At 49.4% G+C, this 14614-nt stretch overlaps 1 protein-coding gene across 2 annotated transcripts in view; it reads right to left on the bottom strand.

The window, feature by feature from the left end:
- Nucleotides 1–788: 788 nt before the first annotated feature.
- Nucleotides 789–14614, bottom strand: part of CHAF1A (chromatin assembly factor 1 subunit A) — a 29010-nt gene continuing 15184 nt past the window's right edge. For both annotated transcript variants that reach the window (XM_081177664.1, XM_081177663.1), the window contains exons 7-15: nt 14195–14263; nt 12776–13002; nt 11794–11962; nt 10473–10553; nt 8356–8448; nt 6999–7248; nt 4884–5386; nt 2501–2591; nt 789–1147 (exon numbers count right to left, since the gene is read on the bottom strand). In XM_081177664.1, the coding sequence (XP_081033790.1) occupies nt 1062–1147; nt 2501–2591; nt 4884–5386; nt 6999–7248; nt 8356–8448; nt 10473–10553; nt 11794–11962; nt 12776–13002; nt 14195–14263 (1569 nt within the window). In that variant the 3' untranslated portion in view covers nt 789–1061. The remainder of the gene's footprint in view (nt 1148–2500; nt 2592–4883; nt 5387–6998; nt 7249–8355; nt 8449–10472; nt 10554–11793; nt 11963–12775; nt 13003–14194; nt 14264–14614) is intronic.

Raw genomic sequence — 14614 nt, 5'->3', positions numbered from 1 at the left:
GCTTCCATGTTCCTAAAGGGGACGTACTGTATTTTTCGCTCTATAGGGCGCACTGGACCATAGGACGCGCCTAGTTTTTTGGGGGGAGGGGGAATAAAGAAAAAAATATTCCCCCCCCCCAGCCCCAAAGAGCAAAGAAGCCAAGATAGCCAGTGGGATCCATCTCAGTGGCTGTCTTGGCTTCCTCTTTAGCCGCTGGGGCGGGGAAAGCCTGAGCAACCTCGTCTTCGCTCCCGGAGCTTGCGGATAGCTGCCCAAAGCCCGGGGTGTGCAGCGCTGCGCTCCCCAGGATTCAGGCTGCTGCCTGCTATCCGCAAGCCTTGGAAACCCAGCGGGAACTCCCACCGGGCTCCGGAGGCTTGCGTATAGCTTCCTGAAGGCTGGAGAGGGAGAGGGGCCGGTGCGCACCGACCCCTCTCGCTCTCCAGGCTTCAGCGAAAGCCTGCATTCACTCCATAGGACGCACACACGTTTCCCCTTCATTTTTGGTGGGAAAAAAGTGTGTCCTATAGTGCGAAAAATTTCAAAGCCAACATCCATGCGCAGACTAAAGTGGCGGCTTTGTCACTTCTGGCCCCGGGTTTTCTCCTCCAGCTGCCAGAGTGGATGTGAAAGATCAGCTGAGACTGGGAAAGGAGATCAGGGGCCTTCATGCCGCTGATGTGAATGGAATAAAAGGGATGAGCAGGCATGGATTTGAGGCATGAGGTGTGTTCCTGGCACACTTTTAAACCCCTCTCCCCTCCTAGACAAAATGCGACAGGTATCCCCATTTGTATGGGGCACACTGAAAAGGTCAATAATGCTTTTATTAGAGAGAGTATAAGTGTATTTTCATCTAAACCTGGCCCCCCTCCCCCCAACTAAACCTCTAAAAAGTACGTCTTGTGCTTCCACTGATCTGAAGCAGAACAAAGTGCTGTCTTCTCTTTACAAGGAATACAGAGTATGTTCAAGTATCTTATACAATAAAAAAGATACAGAAGAGTTTTTAAAAAAACATTCTAAGGAATTCTACATACATACAGAGCAGTTAATGGGTGGGGTGGGGACTGTGTATATCAAACGGCATTAGAGGAGTCGACGGCAGCGACTGAAGTAGCTTGCTCTCCCTCAGATGCGATTTCCGGGGTCTCCAACGCAGGTGCTGTGAAGACACAACAGTTTACTCAAAAAATAGATAAAAGTGGGTCTGCACCTCCTGATGTGACGCTTCCTTTGGAGCTAACCTGTTACAGCTCCCAATTCTTTCCCCTAGGCCAGTCCCCCTCGGCTGAATTGTTCCCAGCTGACGTTTGGCTAATACCAAGATACAGAATAAACAGCTGCTCCTCTGTAGTTGTGGGTTTTTCACTGTCTTTTGTGTTCAGAAAAGTGATCAATTCCCCCCCCCCCCAACACTCCCTTTATTACAGAATTGTAGACTTGGAAGCAACACTCATGATTGTGCTCTTATATCAAATTTCCTTTTCTGCATATACTGCGTATACTGTAATGTTTTACTGTTGCTATGGCCATTGGCTAATGCGAATAACGTTTTATCTATCTCATGATGTAACAACCCCCAATGATTAGCACGAAAACAGGAGTGTGTTTGTGTGCCCAACTTTTACTCTAGATCCAACAAGCCATGGTTTATTGAACTCAAGACTGACGCGGGAACAGAGCCAGGGCCTAGTTAACACTATGCACAAAATTGAGGCATGACAGCTGTTGCCTTCTCACTTTTGAATGGCTGTATGGAACGTATGGCCAAGAAACTGACCACCTAATTGCTAGCAAAGCGAGGAGGGGGGGCAATGGGCTGGGGAGATGGGAAGGAATTCCACCCCACAATGATGCTGTGTGTGTCAGAAGAGCGAGAAGTGTCCAAAGCAAACTTACTGTGCTTTATTATTTTACACAAGCTCGCATTAAGGCAGGCCTAAGCAAACTCAGCCCTCCAGATGTTTTTTGGACTACAATTCCCAGCATCCCTGACCACTGGTCTTGCTAGCTAAGGATGATGGGAGTTGTAGGCCAAAAAACATCTGGAGGGCCAAGTTTGCCTATGCCTGCATTAAGGGATCCATCCGGAACAGAAAGCAGGGGGGGAATTAAACCAAGCCTACTGAACGTTAGGCCGCTTGTTCACATGCACACAGCAGTTAATTCAGAGTGCTTGTTGTCCCCAGTCATTCCCTTTAAAGGTGCATAAGCAAAAGCAGGGAAAGATTTTTCCATAGACGGCTCTGCTCATCCTCTCGCCTATGTGGGTTGACCTGTGTGAGAGACGTATTGGGAAACAGCAGTGTGCTTGTTTTTCCAGTTCTTTAATTCTCTGCCGCTGCGTTTTCTGAGTCTTGTCATGACAAGAGCTACAATCCTTTAAAGCGGGCTTCTTAAGCCGGCTTGGGAGAGCCCATGAGCAGATGGCACACACAAAGACACTCGGCAGCTTGTGGAGGTGGGAGGGTGTACCTGTGCGTGGGTGGCCCACTGCCTGAACCAGGTGCCTCACCTTTGCTTTGCTGCACGTCCACAATCATGCATTCGTCGTCATCCTCTTCCTCCGTGTCAGCCTGAAATCCATCCATCTCTGTGGTTTCAGCCTTGGAGCAAAGAGAAGGGGGCGGGGAAGGAAGGTGTCTTCAGACATAGGCAGGTGAATTATGCCACCCACTAAATGAAATCTAAAATTAAAAAACTGACCCTAAAGAGTGCCCTGGAGGCAGAGCGGCTAGCAGGAGGAAAGAACAGAGAAGAGAGGGAAATCTTCACAGGGAGCAGGGATGTGGGCCTAGATGATGCTGGGCTCTACAGTGGTACCTCGGGTTACATACGCTTCAGGTTACATATGCTTCAGGTTACAGACTCCGCTAACCCAGAAATAGTGCTTCTGGTTAAGAACTTTGCTTCAGGATGAGAACAGAAATCGTGCTCCGGCGGCGCGGCGGCAGCAGCAGCAGGAGGCCCCATTAGCTAAAGTGGTGCTTCAGGTTAAGAACAGTTTCAGGTTAAGTAAGGACCTCCGGAACGAATTAAGTACTTAACCCGAGGTACCACTGTACAGTGGTGCCTCGCAAGACGAAAAGAATCCGTTCTGTGATTCTCTTCGTCTAGCGGTTTTTTCGTCTTGCAAAGCAAGCCCATTGACGGATTAGCAGATTAGCGCTATTAGCGCTATTAGCGGCTTATCTGCTGATCGGATCAGCTGATAAGCGGCTTAGCGGCTTAGAAAAAGGGGGGGGAGAAAAAAAACAGCAGGAACTCGCAAGACATTTTCGTCTTGCGAAGCAAGCCCATAGGAAATTCGTTTTGCGAAGCACCTCCAAAACAGAAAACTCTTTTGTCTAGCGAGTTTTCCGTCTTGCGAGGCATTCGTCTTGCGGGGCACCACTGTATATTCTTGTCTTCTCTGATCACTGGAGTTGGAATCCAACAGCTTCTGGAGGACCACAGGTTCCCTATTCCTTATGTGGGGCTTGTGGACAAGGAAGCCTGCCTCCCTCCAGAAAGGCAAGGGAATTGAGGGGCAGGACCACAGCTCAGTGGCAGAATACACTCTGCATGCAGATTCAGCTCCCGTTAAAAAAGAATCGGGTGGCAGGTGATAGGAGAAAGACCATACCTGGGCTTTGGAGAGCCACTTTGAAGCCAGTGCAAACACTACTGGCCTAAATGGACCATAGTCCCTGGCTAGCAGGGAGTGTTCCAATGAACCTCATGGTTCATTGAGGGAGGATTCGAACCCACGCCACACTAGCTCGACCAGGACTGGGGAACCCGTCCCTCCATATATTGTTATGCTCCAGGATCCCTTATCAGCCCCAGCGAATATGGCCAGGGGTCAAGGTGATGGGAGCTGTCTAGAGCTGGGTGATAACGTCGGTAAATTGTCTGAAACCGGTACTGCATTCAGCTATTGAGCTGGCGATACATCAGGCAGGCAGATAGAGCCTGAGGTGGTTCTGGGCTCTACCTGCGCCTTTGAGGAAGCCCCCCCCCCCCCGCACCTCACACTACCCAGAGTGGTATGAAGGCTTGCTCAGCTTATATCTCACCTGGCCCTTCCTCCCCTAAGGTGGGGAGGAATAAGCTGCTGAGATACATTCCAGGCATCGACATATATCAGCATATCCCAATATTTAGCTGCCGAATATAATGTGACGTTGAAAACCGGGTAGCACCCAGTCCTAGAGCTCTCATCCTCCAGACATTGCTGGGGACAGGCTGCTGCTGTTAAAATTCGCCAGTCGCTTTTCTCGCAGAGTGACCCAAAGCGGCTTACATTAAAGATAGCTTAAGGCCACAAGTGATGTATGGAAGTGAGAGCTGGACCATAAAGAAGGCTGATCGCAGAAGAATGGATGCTTTTGAATGATGGTGCTGGAGGAGACTCTTGAGAGTCCCATGGACTGCAAGAAGATCAAACCTCTCCATTCTGAAGGAAATCAGCCCTGAGTGCTCACTGGAAGGACAGATCCTGAAGCTGAGGCTCCAATACTTTGGCCAGCTCATGAGAAGAGAAGACTCCCTGGATGTTGGGAAGACTCCCTGATGTTGGGAAAGATGGAGGGCACAAGGAGAAGGGGACGACAGAGGACGAGATGGTGGGACAGTGTTCTCGAAGCTACCAGCATGAGTCTGACCAAACTGCGGGAGGCAGTGGAATACAGGAGTGCCTGGCGTGCTCTGGTCCAAGGGGTCACAAAGAGTCGGACACAACTAAACAACAACAACAAGGCCACAAGAACCTGGAAACGCAGGAAAGAGGCAGGATTCACAGAATTAAACGATGCTACGCTTCAAATTCAGCGCCCTCTGCAGCAGGTTGCTAAGGGCCTGGGGAGCGCGGCCGTACTAGTCTAGGCAGAAAACGGAGTGCCTGAAAGGAACCTCACCTGTCCGGTGCCAAAAGGCCTCTTCATGAACTTGGTGATGGACATGCTTCCTGTCGACTTCCGTTTCGCAGAGACCGGGGTGGTCTGTATCGCTGCCCCTCCCGGCAAACTGCTGCTGGCGTCCTCCTTGCCCGCCGAGGACACTTGGGTGACGTAGTTCCACTGGCAAGGGACGGGCAAATTCTCTTGGCCGTAGCTCTTCAGCACCTCGGGGTGCACGTACCAACACATCCGGTGGTCGGGCCTCTTCTCGTAGACGGAGTTCTCGGAGATGATCCGTTTTAGCCTGGCTTTGGAAGGGATGGCGGAGCCGTCGTGGGCGGGGGCCTGGGCCCAGGAAGCGTTGGGGCTTGTGGGGCTGGCATCCCCGCTCTCCAAAGCAGAGGTGGAGTTGTTGTTGCTGCCCTGCAGGACCCCCATGCGGCAGCACTCCTGGAACTCTTGGATGATGACCTTGCTTCCGTTAACGTTCCCGTGAAGCAGGGGAAGCAGCTGTCCCAAGACTGGAGCAGGGCGAAAAGAAGAAAAGGAGTATGAGGATGCAACAGGAGTATAGCATCTAGATCAAGGGAAGTAATAGTGCCACTGTATTCTGCTCTGGTCAGACCTCACCTGGAGTACTGTGTCCAGTTCTGGGCACCCCAGTTCAAGAAGGACACTGACAAACTGGAACGAGGGCAACCAAAATGGTCAAAGGCCTGGAAACAATGCCTTATGAGGAACGGCTAAGGGAGCTGGGCATGTTTAGCCTGGAGAAGAGGAGGTTAAGGGGTGATATGATAGCCATGTTCAAATATATAAAAGGATGTCACATAGAGGAGGAAGAAAGGTTGTTTTCTGCTGCTCCAGAGAAGCGGACACGGAGCAATGGATCCAAACTACAAGAAAGAAGATTCCACCTCAACATTAGGAAGAACTTCCTGACAGTAAGAGCTGTTTGACAGTGGAATTTGCTGCCAAGGAGTGTGGTGGAGTCTCCTACTTTGGAGGTCTTTAAGCAGAGGCTTGACAACCATATGTCAGGAGTGCTCTGATGGCGTTTCCTGATTGGCAGGGGGTTGGACTCGATGGCCCTTGTGGTCTCTTCCAACTCTATGATTCTATGATTCTATTCTATGATTCTATGAGTATTAGGATGCTGTTTCATACAGATGGAGGACGACAGTCAAGTCATCAAGAGATTGTCCAGCTGCCAGCTTCAGGCCAGCCCCCTCCCCTTCCCAAAATAATTTCCGAATAATTAATTAATAATTTATTATTTACACCCCGCCCATCTGGCTGGCTTTCCCCAGTCACTCTGGGCGGCTTACAGCACCTTAAAAATGGTAAAACATTAGACGTTAAAAACTTCCCTAAACAGGGCTGCCTTCAGGTGTCTTCTAAAAGTCAGATAGTTGTGTATTTCCTTGACATTTGATGGGGGGGGGCGTTCCACAGGGTGGGTGCCACCACCAGGAAGGCCCTCTGCCTGGTTCCCTGTAACCTCACTTCTAGCAGTGTGGGATCGGGCAGAAGGCCCTCCGTGCTGGACCTCAGTGTCCGACGATGCGGGTGGAGGCGCTCCTTCAGGGATACTGGGCCGAGGCCGTTTAGGGCTTTAAAGGTCAGCACCAAGACTTTTGAATTGTACTTGGAAACGTACTGGGATGTGTCCCCAGAAAACCCTTTGTTAGGAAAGGGTTTGTGTAACAAGCCCAGAAATTCTATTGTTTCCTACAGGAACATTAATAAAGGCCTATTTTCCGCTTAATGCCTGAGTCTATCTGCGTTCCTTTGGGGAACCCTGGTTAGGATGAACGCTTTACCAATTTCTCCAACAGACAAGCTAGCCACTTCCATAAACCAGGTGCATCCAACAGGTAGATGATTGTGATCTACCGGTAGGTCACTGGACGCTTGTCAAGAAGTTTGACTCCCCTAAAAAAAGCTCAACAACTTTGACCTGAAGGGGGTAGATCACTGCCAGTCCTTAACTCCGTGAGTAGATCACAGTCTCTTGGGAGTTGGCCACCCCTGCCATAAACCTTTCCTTACAGCATCGTAACACCTTTAGCCGAAGCCACCCTTGCTCTGTGGAAGAGGCAGAGCTGTTTACTCTTCCTGCCTGCGGCTTACTTTGCTGGTCTTTCGTTTTCTTTTTGCTGCTTTTTTCTAACGGATCTTCATCAGCAATCGTTGAGTCCAGGATAGAAACTGTGAACTGTTGCAGGGGCCTCAGATCTGCCTCGCTGTTTTCCTTGCCTTCCCAAATGCAGCCGATCTTCACAGGCTGAAGGACGCGGAATCTCTTCCCCTTGGTGATCAGCTCGTCCCACTCCTTCGCTTTCAGCTTCTGGCGAGCTTTGTAATTCTCGGGGTCACATTCCTGGAAGGGAAAGAAAAGCATTACTCTGATGAAGAAGGAGAACGGCTCAAAAGGTTGGGTGTTTGCATAACTAAAGAGAAAGGTTTGGTCACTTTACTACTGAAGTACAGTCGCACCTCAGAAGTCGAACGCCTTGCGAGTCAAACGTTTTGGCTCCCGAATGCCGCAAACCCAGAACTGAGTGTTCCAGTTTGCGAATGTTCTTTGGAACCCGAACATCCGACGCGTTTGTATCAGTGCCAGGGTTAGAAACTCAGATATATAATCTAATCACTAGATAGCGCCTTAAACCTAGGTTACACTTGCCACAATAGAAGGTCTAGGGGCCATTCTCCCCCCCCCCCCCGTGAAGTTCTTTTCTATTACAGTTGTACCTTGGTTTTTGAACAGCTTAGTTCTCGAATGTTTTGGCTCCCGAATGCCGCAAACCTGGAAGCGACTGCTCGGATGGTTGGTCAAGAGGGAAGGTGGCCCCCCTGGCTGTACATCCCACCTACTTCCTAGCTTAGCTAGCCAATATGGGATTAATAATAATAATAATTTATTATTTATACCCCGCCCATCTGGCTGGGCTTCCCCAGCCACTCTGGGCGGCTTCCAAAAGAATATTAAAATACTGTGATACATCAAACATTAAAAGCTTCCCTAATCAGGGCTGCCTTCAGATGTCTTCTAAAAGTCTGGTAGTTGTTGTTCTCTTTGACATCTGGTGGGAGGGCGTTCCACAGGGAGGGCGCCACCACCGAGAAGGCCCTCTGCCTGGTTCCCTGTAACTTGGCTTCTCGCAGTGAGGGAACTGCCAGAAGGCCCTCGGTGCTGGACCTCAGTGTCCGGGTAGAACGATGGAGGTGGAGACGCTCCTTCAGGTATACTGGATCAAGGCCGTTTAGGGCATTAAAGGTCAGCACCTTTAGTGCTTTGAATTCTAAAACTTATAACCGGAGATTTTTGTACAGATTATAACCGGCAAGTTATTGGTGTCGCAGGGACTATTGCATCACTGCCAAACTGGGTAGATCAAGTTACCCTACATAAGTAACCGTTTGCAAATTTATTCCCAAGGCAGTTCAGTCTTGTCGTAAGATGCCCTGGAATTCTGTGGCTTACTTCAGTCACACCTTCATCCTCTGAGAGGTACCCATGGGGCACAAAGAAGCCGTCGTCATCGTCTTCCTCCTCTCCACCCTCATCGTCATCATCCTGAAAGATTTAAAAGTAGACGTCAAGAAAACTCGGAAAGGGGATGGAGTAAGATACAAAAATTGGCTAATCTTGTCCACCTAATTTACTACGGCACTTACTGGGTATGATTATGTTACTCTGAGTGTTTCAGTACAGTGGTACCTCGGGTTACAGACACTTCAGGTTACACACTCCACTAACCCAGAAATAGTACAAGAACTTTGCTTCAGAATGAAAACAGAAATCGTGCGGCGGCGGCAGCGGGAGGCCCCATTAGTTAAAGTGGTACCTCAGGTTAAGAACAGTTTCTGGTTAAGAATCGACCTCCAGAACGAATTAAGTTCTTAACCCGAGGTACCACTGTTATATCTAAAAAAGGTAAAGGTAAAGGACCCCTGGATGGTTAAGTCCACTCAAAGGTGACTATGGGGTTGTGGCGCTCATCTCGCTTTCAGGCCGAGGGAGCCAGCATTTGTCCACAGGAAACTTTCCGGGTCATGTGGCCAGCAGGACTAAATCGCTTCTGGTGCGATGGAATAGCTACACACACAAACAAGGCAAGCTAGAGTATCTCCACGGTGCAAGCCTGGGCAGTATATTTGGAGGTCCTGGGCTGCGCAGATGACAAGACCCCCCTCCCGGACTTCCTGATGTGGTCCAATGGAAAGCAAAGCAAGACGTTTGGCACTAGCTTGGCAGCAGGAGTTGCCAGAAGGAGGAGTACAAGGCGCCATCCGTAGGGACTCCACTCTGGAATTCTGTAAGGTTCATTCCTTAACCTTTTCTTCTCCCAAAGGCGTCCCCCAAGGCAGTGGGAACTGATTTTTCCTTTGGGTTCCTTGGGTTCATGCCCAAGGCCTTTCTCATGAACCACATAACAGGACAAAGAATGCATTTAACACATGACAAAAATCAGCCAGTGTAAAAGCTGCAGTATGGGTCAGGTAAGGCAACCTCCAGGTGTTCACTTGCTCAATTTACATCTCACCTCTCCTCCAAGGTGGCATACGTGCTTCTCCTCCTCCCTAGTTTATCCCGAGGAGGTAGGATTAAGCTAAGGGCCAGGGACTGGACCCCAAAGTCACCCACCGAGCTCGATGCAGCTGAATGAGGATTTGATCCATGCGTGTTGAACCCTGTCTGAACTCCCAACATGCCCAACCATTGGCCTGTGCTGGCTGGGGATGATGGGAGCTGGGGTCCAGGAACCTCAAGCCCATTGGCAGGGCACCACACTGGCTGGCCCCTAATCCACAGCCTTAACCTCAGCACGAACTGCCCGAAAAAACAAGGCATGGCACTATGGATGTATTTAAAGACAGCTAAATATATTTAAAACCTTTACCCCTAAAACATACCCTACTCTAAGCATTTCTGCTTTTAAGACTCACTGAAAGGTCAGTAACGTCAGGTCAGCTGCAACGCCACTTATCAAGGTTTGCAAAATGGCATATAAATGTTTCCAAACATATAATAAAAATAAACAAACTTGGTAGTAAGGGAAATTGCTTGTGTGCATCTGCAGCTATGTCCTTGTTCAGAAAGGTATCAGTGCAATTATTATCACGATGATGATGATGATTAAGATTTATATGCCACCCTTCATCATAAGGTATCAGGGCGCTTCACAAGGTAAAAGCACAAATATATAGTTAAAACCAAAACAAGGGGCGTCCAGTGGTGGAAGCTGCTGTCACACTCCGCAACACAAGAGGCAACTTATCCCTCCATGCATAAAGGTTCTATAAATAACCAGTGCTGCTGGAACTTTGGTGGGGAAGATCTACGCATTGGCTTGTTGTTCTGACATCATGAGCCTCCTCCCTCCCTAAAAGCCGGGCCAATGAGGACTGAGCATGCTCAGTGTGGCCACAGAACACGGAACAACGGCTGGCTCCAGAAGATGGCATGGCTGGTTGCAACCCACGCTGCAGCATTTTCCTGCAGGCGATCCTGCACCCAAAACCCTGGTTCCTTTGACAAAGAAGTCTCTGAATGTGGAACTTCCTGCTTGCAGGCAGAAGGTGGCCGTTCGTCCTTACCCCTTCGCTGTGAGAGAGAGACTCCCCGGGCTCCTCCTCCTCCCATTCTTCGTCACTCTCCACTTCGTAGTCCAGAAGCTTCTGCAGAGGAAAGGAGGAGGGAAAAAAAGCAATACCGTACTGAAAAACCATTCTGCCTTGAGAAGTACTGCAGGCCGTACATAGGATTTTGGAGAAGGAACAAGAGGCTAGATCGGGGGTCAGCAATACCGTACTGAAAAGCCATTCTGCCTTGAGAAGTACTGCAGGCTGTACATAGGATTTTGGAGAAGGAACAAGAGGCTAGATCGGGGGTCAGCAAGGTTTATCTCGCCTTGGCCAAATCGGTCCCGCGGAGATCCTTCCGTGGGCCGGATCGCACCTGCGATTTCTGGCACCTGCGCATGCACAGACGCGATTTCTGGTGCCGCAGAAGCGAGTCCCTGTGCTGTGGTGGTTTAGCACGCTGTGCGAGCAGGCAACTCGGTTTGGGAGCAGCTCGTGGGCCGGTCAAATGACCACCGTGGGCTGCTTCCGGCCCATGGCCCTTAGGTTGCTGACCCCTGGGCTAGATTCTAGCAACACTGTGCTGCTGGGCTAGGAGGAGAGGGATCTACAATAAGGACAGAGAGTGAGGGAATCATCCTCTTTGCTCCCCAGGGAACAATATAAAGAGCAGAGAGGGTGATTTTCCTTCACACTGCAGCACCGGGCAGGAAACCTCAGTTGCAGCTCATAGTCTGTTGCTTAGTGGAGGCAGAAGTGAGCTTAGGACGCCCATTGCCAAGCAGACAGAAAATAAAAGCCACCGAACTGCAATAACCACACAGAAAGCTGCCTTATACCATGTCAGACCATTGGATTCATCTATATCAGTATCATCAGAACTGCCTGGCAGCAGCTCGCCAGGATTTCCCCAGCCCTACTTTCTATGGATCACGGATTCTTTAGCGGCCAGTCCTCCCTTGCAGGGGGCCGGAGTAGATGGCAACCCTTGGGCTCCCTTCTGGCCCTACAAGTCTATGATTCTGTACCTGGAGGTGCTGAGGATTGCACAGCCAATCTGCATATAGAAGAGGGGCTCTTACGGCTGAGCTACGGCCCTTGCCCATGGTCTCAGGAAGAGAGGCTGTTTTCCCAGCCCAAGAGCCAATAAACTGGATATTCCAGAGATTATAATCGGATGCAATTTCATATATACCCCACAGCTGCGGGCATGGTGGCAACCACAGCCTTATAAATTGGAGATTTACACCTGGACTTCTCTGCTTAGCTGCCTAAGGGCTTGCCACTGAGTTACTTCAGCTGAAACAAGAGGTGGATGCAGTAATCGCATGCTGACCTCCTCTTTTGACCAAGGGTTTCTTGGGCGTATGGATGAGGATTTCCTGTTCCACGTGCCCCAGTAGGCAGGGCGGTGATTCTCACAGAACTGCAGGAGCTTCATCCTACCGAACTTCTTCCTTTCCGGCACATCTCCTGCTTGGCTGCTGCTCACAATGACCACATCGCTGTTGAAAGGAAAATGCTGTAATCAGTCACGGGTATGCAGCCCACCGGGGTTCCAAGCCAGTGAGAGAAAGACCACCGGCAGTTGACTGACGGCGTGAAAGACTCCTTTATCCCTGCTTTCCACTGAAAAGGATTTTTTTTTATATAGAAGCAATGCTAAGACGGCAACACTGGACTAACAAGAAAAGGGGCTACTGCCCCCCAATAAAGGTCTTTACTTAAACCACTGAGCCTCTTGGGCTTGCTGATCAGAAGGTCGGCGGTTCGAATCCCTGCGACGGGGTGAGCTCCGTTGCTCTGTCCCTGCTCCTGCCAACCTAGCAGTTCGAAAGCACGTCAAAGTGCAAGTAGATAAATAGGTACCGCTCTGGCGGGAAGGTAAACAGCATTTCCGTGCGCTGCTCTGGTTCGCCAAAAACGGCTTAGTCATGCTGGCTACATGACCTGGAAATTGTACGACGGCTCCCTTGGCCAGTAAAGCGAGATGAGCACCACAACCCCAGAGTCGTCCGCGACTGGACCTAACGGTCAGGGGTCCCTTTACCTTTAAACTAAACCAAGTTAAACCAAATGAAAGAAATGAAGGAAAACCTTGCCTTCTTTTAGGTTTCTAACTCTCATAATTCCCTCTATCTGATGATGCCGGGATGGAGAACATGGTGGGAGGCAATGAGCCAACATCGGACGTTGCAGAATGCCATGTGCCCTGCTGAAGAGGGTTTGAGAGGAAGTGCCGCAGATTAAGGCAGTAGCAGTGAGCGGCCTTCTACGAGTAGCGTAGCTCAAAAGCTCACAATACCAAGAAAACTAACCTGTTGAATGCATCAGCATTCGGGCTGCTGACAAGGGTGGGTCCAGTTTTACAGGGATCTCTGCTTTTCAGTTCTTCCAAGAAAGAAGCACTGTAGCTCTGAGCTTGCAGCAGCCAGTCTAACTGGTCCATGAGGTCCTGATCGACCGCAACTCGGCAGATTGGCGCGAGGACCATGTTCTCCTTGATCTCAAACGGAGCAAATCTGCCACACCAGCCAGCCAGAATCTGAAATCAGGAGGAAAATGTTATACACAAGCTCTCTCCATCCCCCCCTCCCAACTACCTTACTACCAGCACCAGCTTCCTATTCTCTCCTGGGCATAATTCATGTTTTGACCAATAAAGCCTGACAAACATGTGGATACTAGATACATATGGCTACTTTGATGTGATGGTCCCTTTTGCTGCCTGAAGAAGACCAAAAATGATGCTTCCTCTCTGGTTAGGGCCAAGATTTGCTTCTTAATCCAGGTACCAATTTTTGCCACCATCTATTCCCTCCCTTCCTGGGGCTACTTGAAATTCACTTAGGGAGCCAGTGTGTTGTAGTGGTTTAGAGCGGTGGACTCGTAACCTGGGGAACCGGGTTCGCATCTCTGCTCCTCCACATGCAGCTGCTGGGTGACCTTGGGCTAGTCACACTTCTCTCAGCCTCACTCACCTCACAGAGTGTTTCTTGTGGGGGAGGAAGGGTAGTGATAAAGCGGGATATCAAATCCAAACTCTTCTTAAGGCCTCTGCAAGCCATGGGTCAGCTATGCTTTCTGACCTTTTTTGATCTCCACAACTAGCTAAAGCAGGGCTGGGGAACCTGTAGCCTTATTCCAGCATAAAAGATGATGGGAGCAGATTCCAGCAATGTCCTTAGAACCACAGGTTCCCCAACCCCAGGCCTAAAAAACTCTCAGAAAGGCAAGCGGAGAAGGTACACCCAGTAGCTTCTTCAACAATATAAGAAGCCCACTTTTTGTGGAGCCACACCTTCCAGCTTATTTTAGAATCAACACATGGAGGCATCTTTATTGGCTGGCTTTTGGTGATGGGCATTGAGGTGGCAGAGTGTTGGGTAAGAGTTTTTTAATTATGCATTTAAAAAAATTACTAGCAGCACTTCATATTTGTTTGTAGCACACTTGGGTTATATTCCTTGAGGGTGAGTAGAGCAATAGATCTAAAAATCAGGGTTTTGGGTTTGTATTCTACTTTTGATCTGATAGAAAGGTGAAGTAAACATATTTTAAATAAAAAAGACATACATAGTTCAGGGGTTTTTGTGCATGTACAACACAGCGTTTAAAATGTGAAGTGTGTTGGCCACCTTGAAGGCAACTTCCATTGCCCTGGAAATCTTGCATGGATTTAAATGGCATTGCAGAAGAGCCAGACAAAGGCAGACAAACAGCAAAACAAAACTCACCTTTGGAGCAGGCTGGGTTTTGGGCTTTTGGAAGAACCTGGTGATCTCTGCCTTCTCTGCTTTGATACGCTAGAGATGGAAATATGGACAAAATGAAACGCAAACGATTTGGATTATTTAAAAGCATTTCTGCAAAAGCATCCCCCTTGCTCTGAATAATTGAAAACGCCACTGTGAATTCTGGCCCCAGCCACCTACTGATAACAACGCAATTCATAAAAAACATAAGAAGCTGAATAAGCCAGACCCTTGTAGTCCCACCAGGCTCAGTATTGTCTACACTGACTGGCAGAAGCAGCCCAGGATTTACTAACAGATGGGCTAGGCTAGCCTTCCCCTCACCAGGATGTTTTTGCTGGGAAGCAAGGAAGGCTTTGTTGTTGTTTAGTCGTTTAGTCGTGTCCGACTCTTCATGACCCC

This window comes from Podarcis bocagei (genome assembly GCF_964188305.1).
Source record: "Podarcis bocagei genome assembly, chromosome: 18".
In the NCBI taxonomy this organism is placed as follows: Eukaryota; Metazoa; Chordata; class Lepidosauria; order Squamata; family Lacertidae; genus Podarcis; species Podarcis bocagei.
This window is presented reverse-complemented; position numbering and strand designations above follow the sequence as displayed.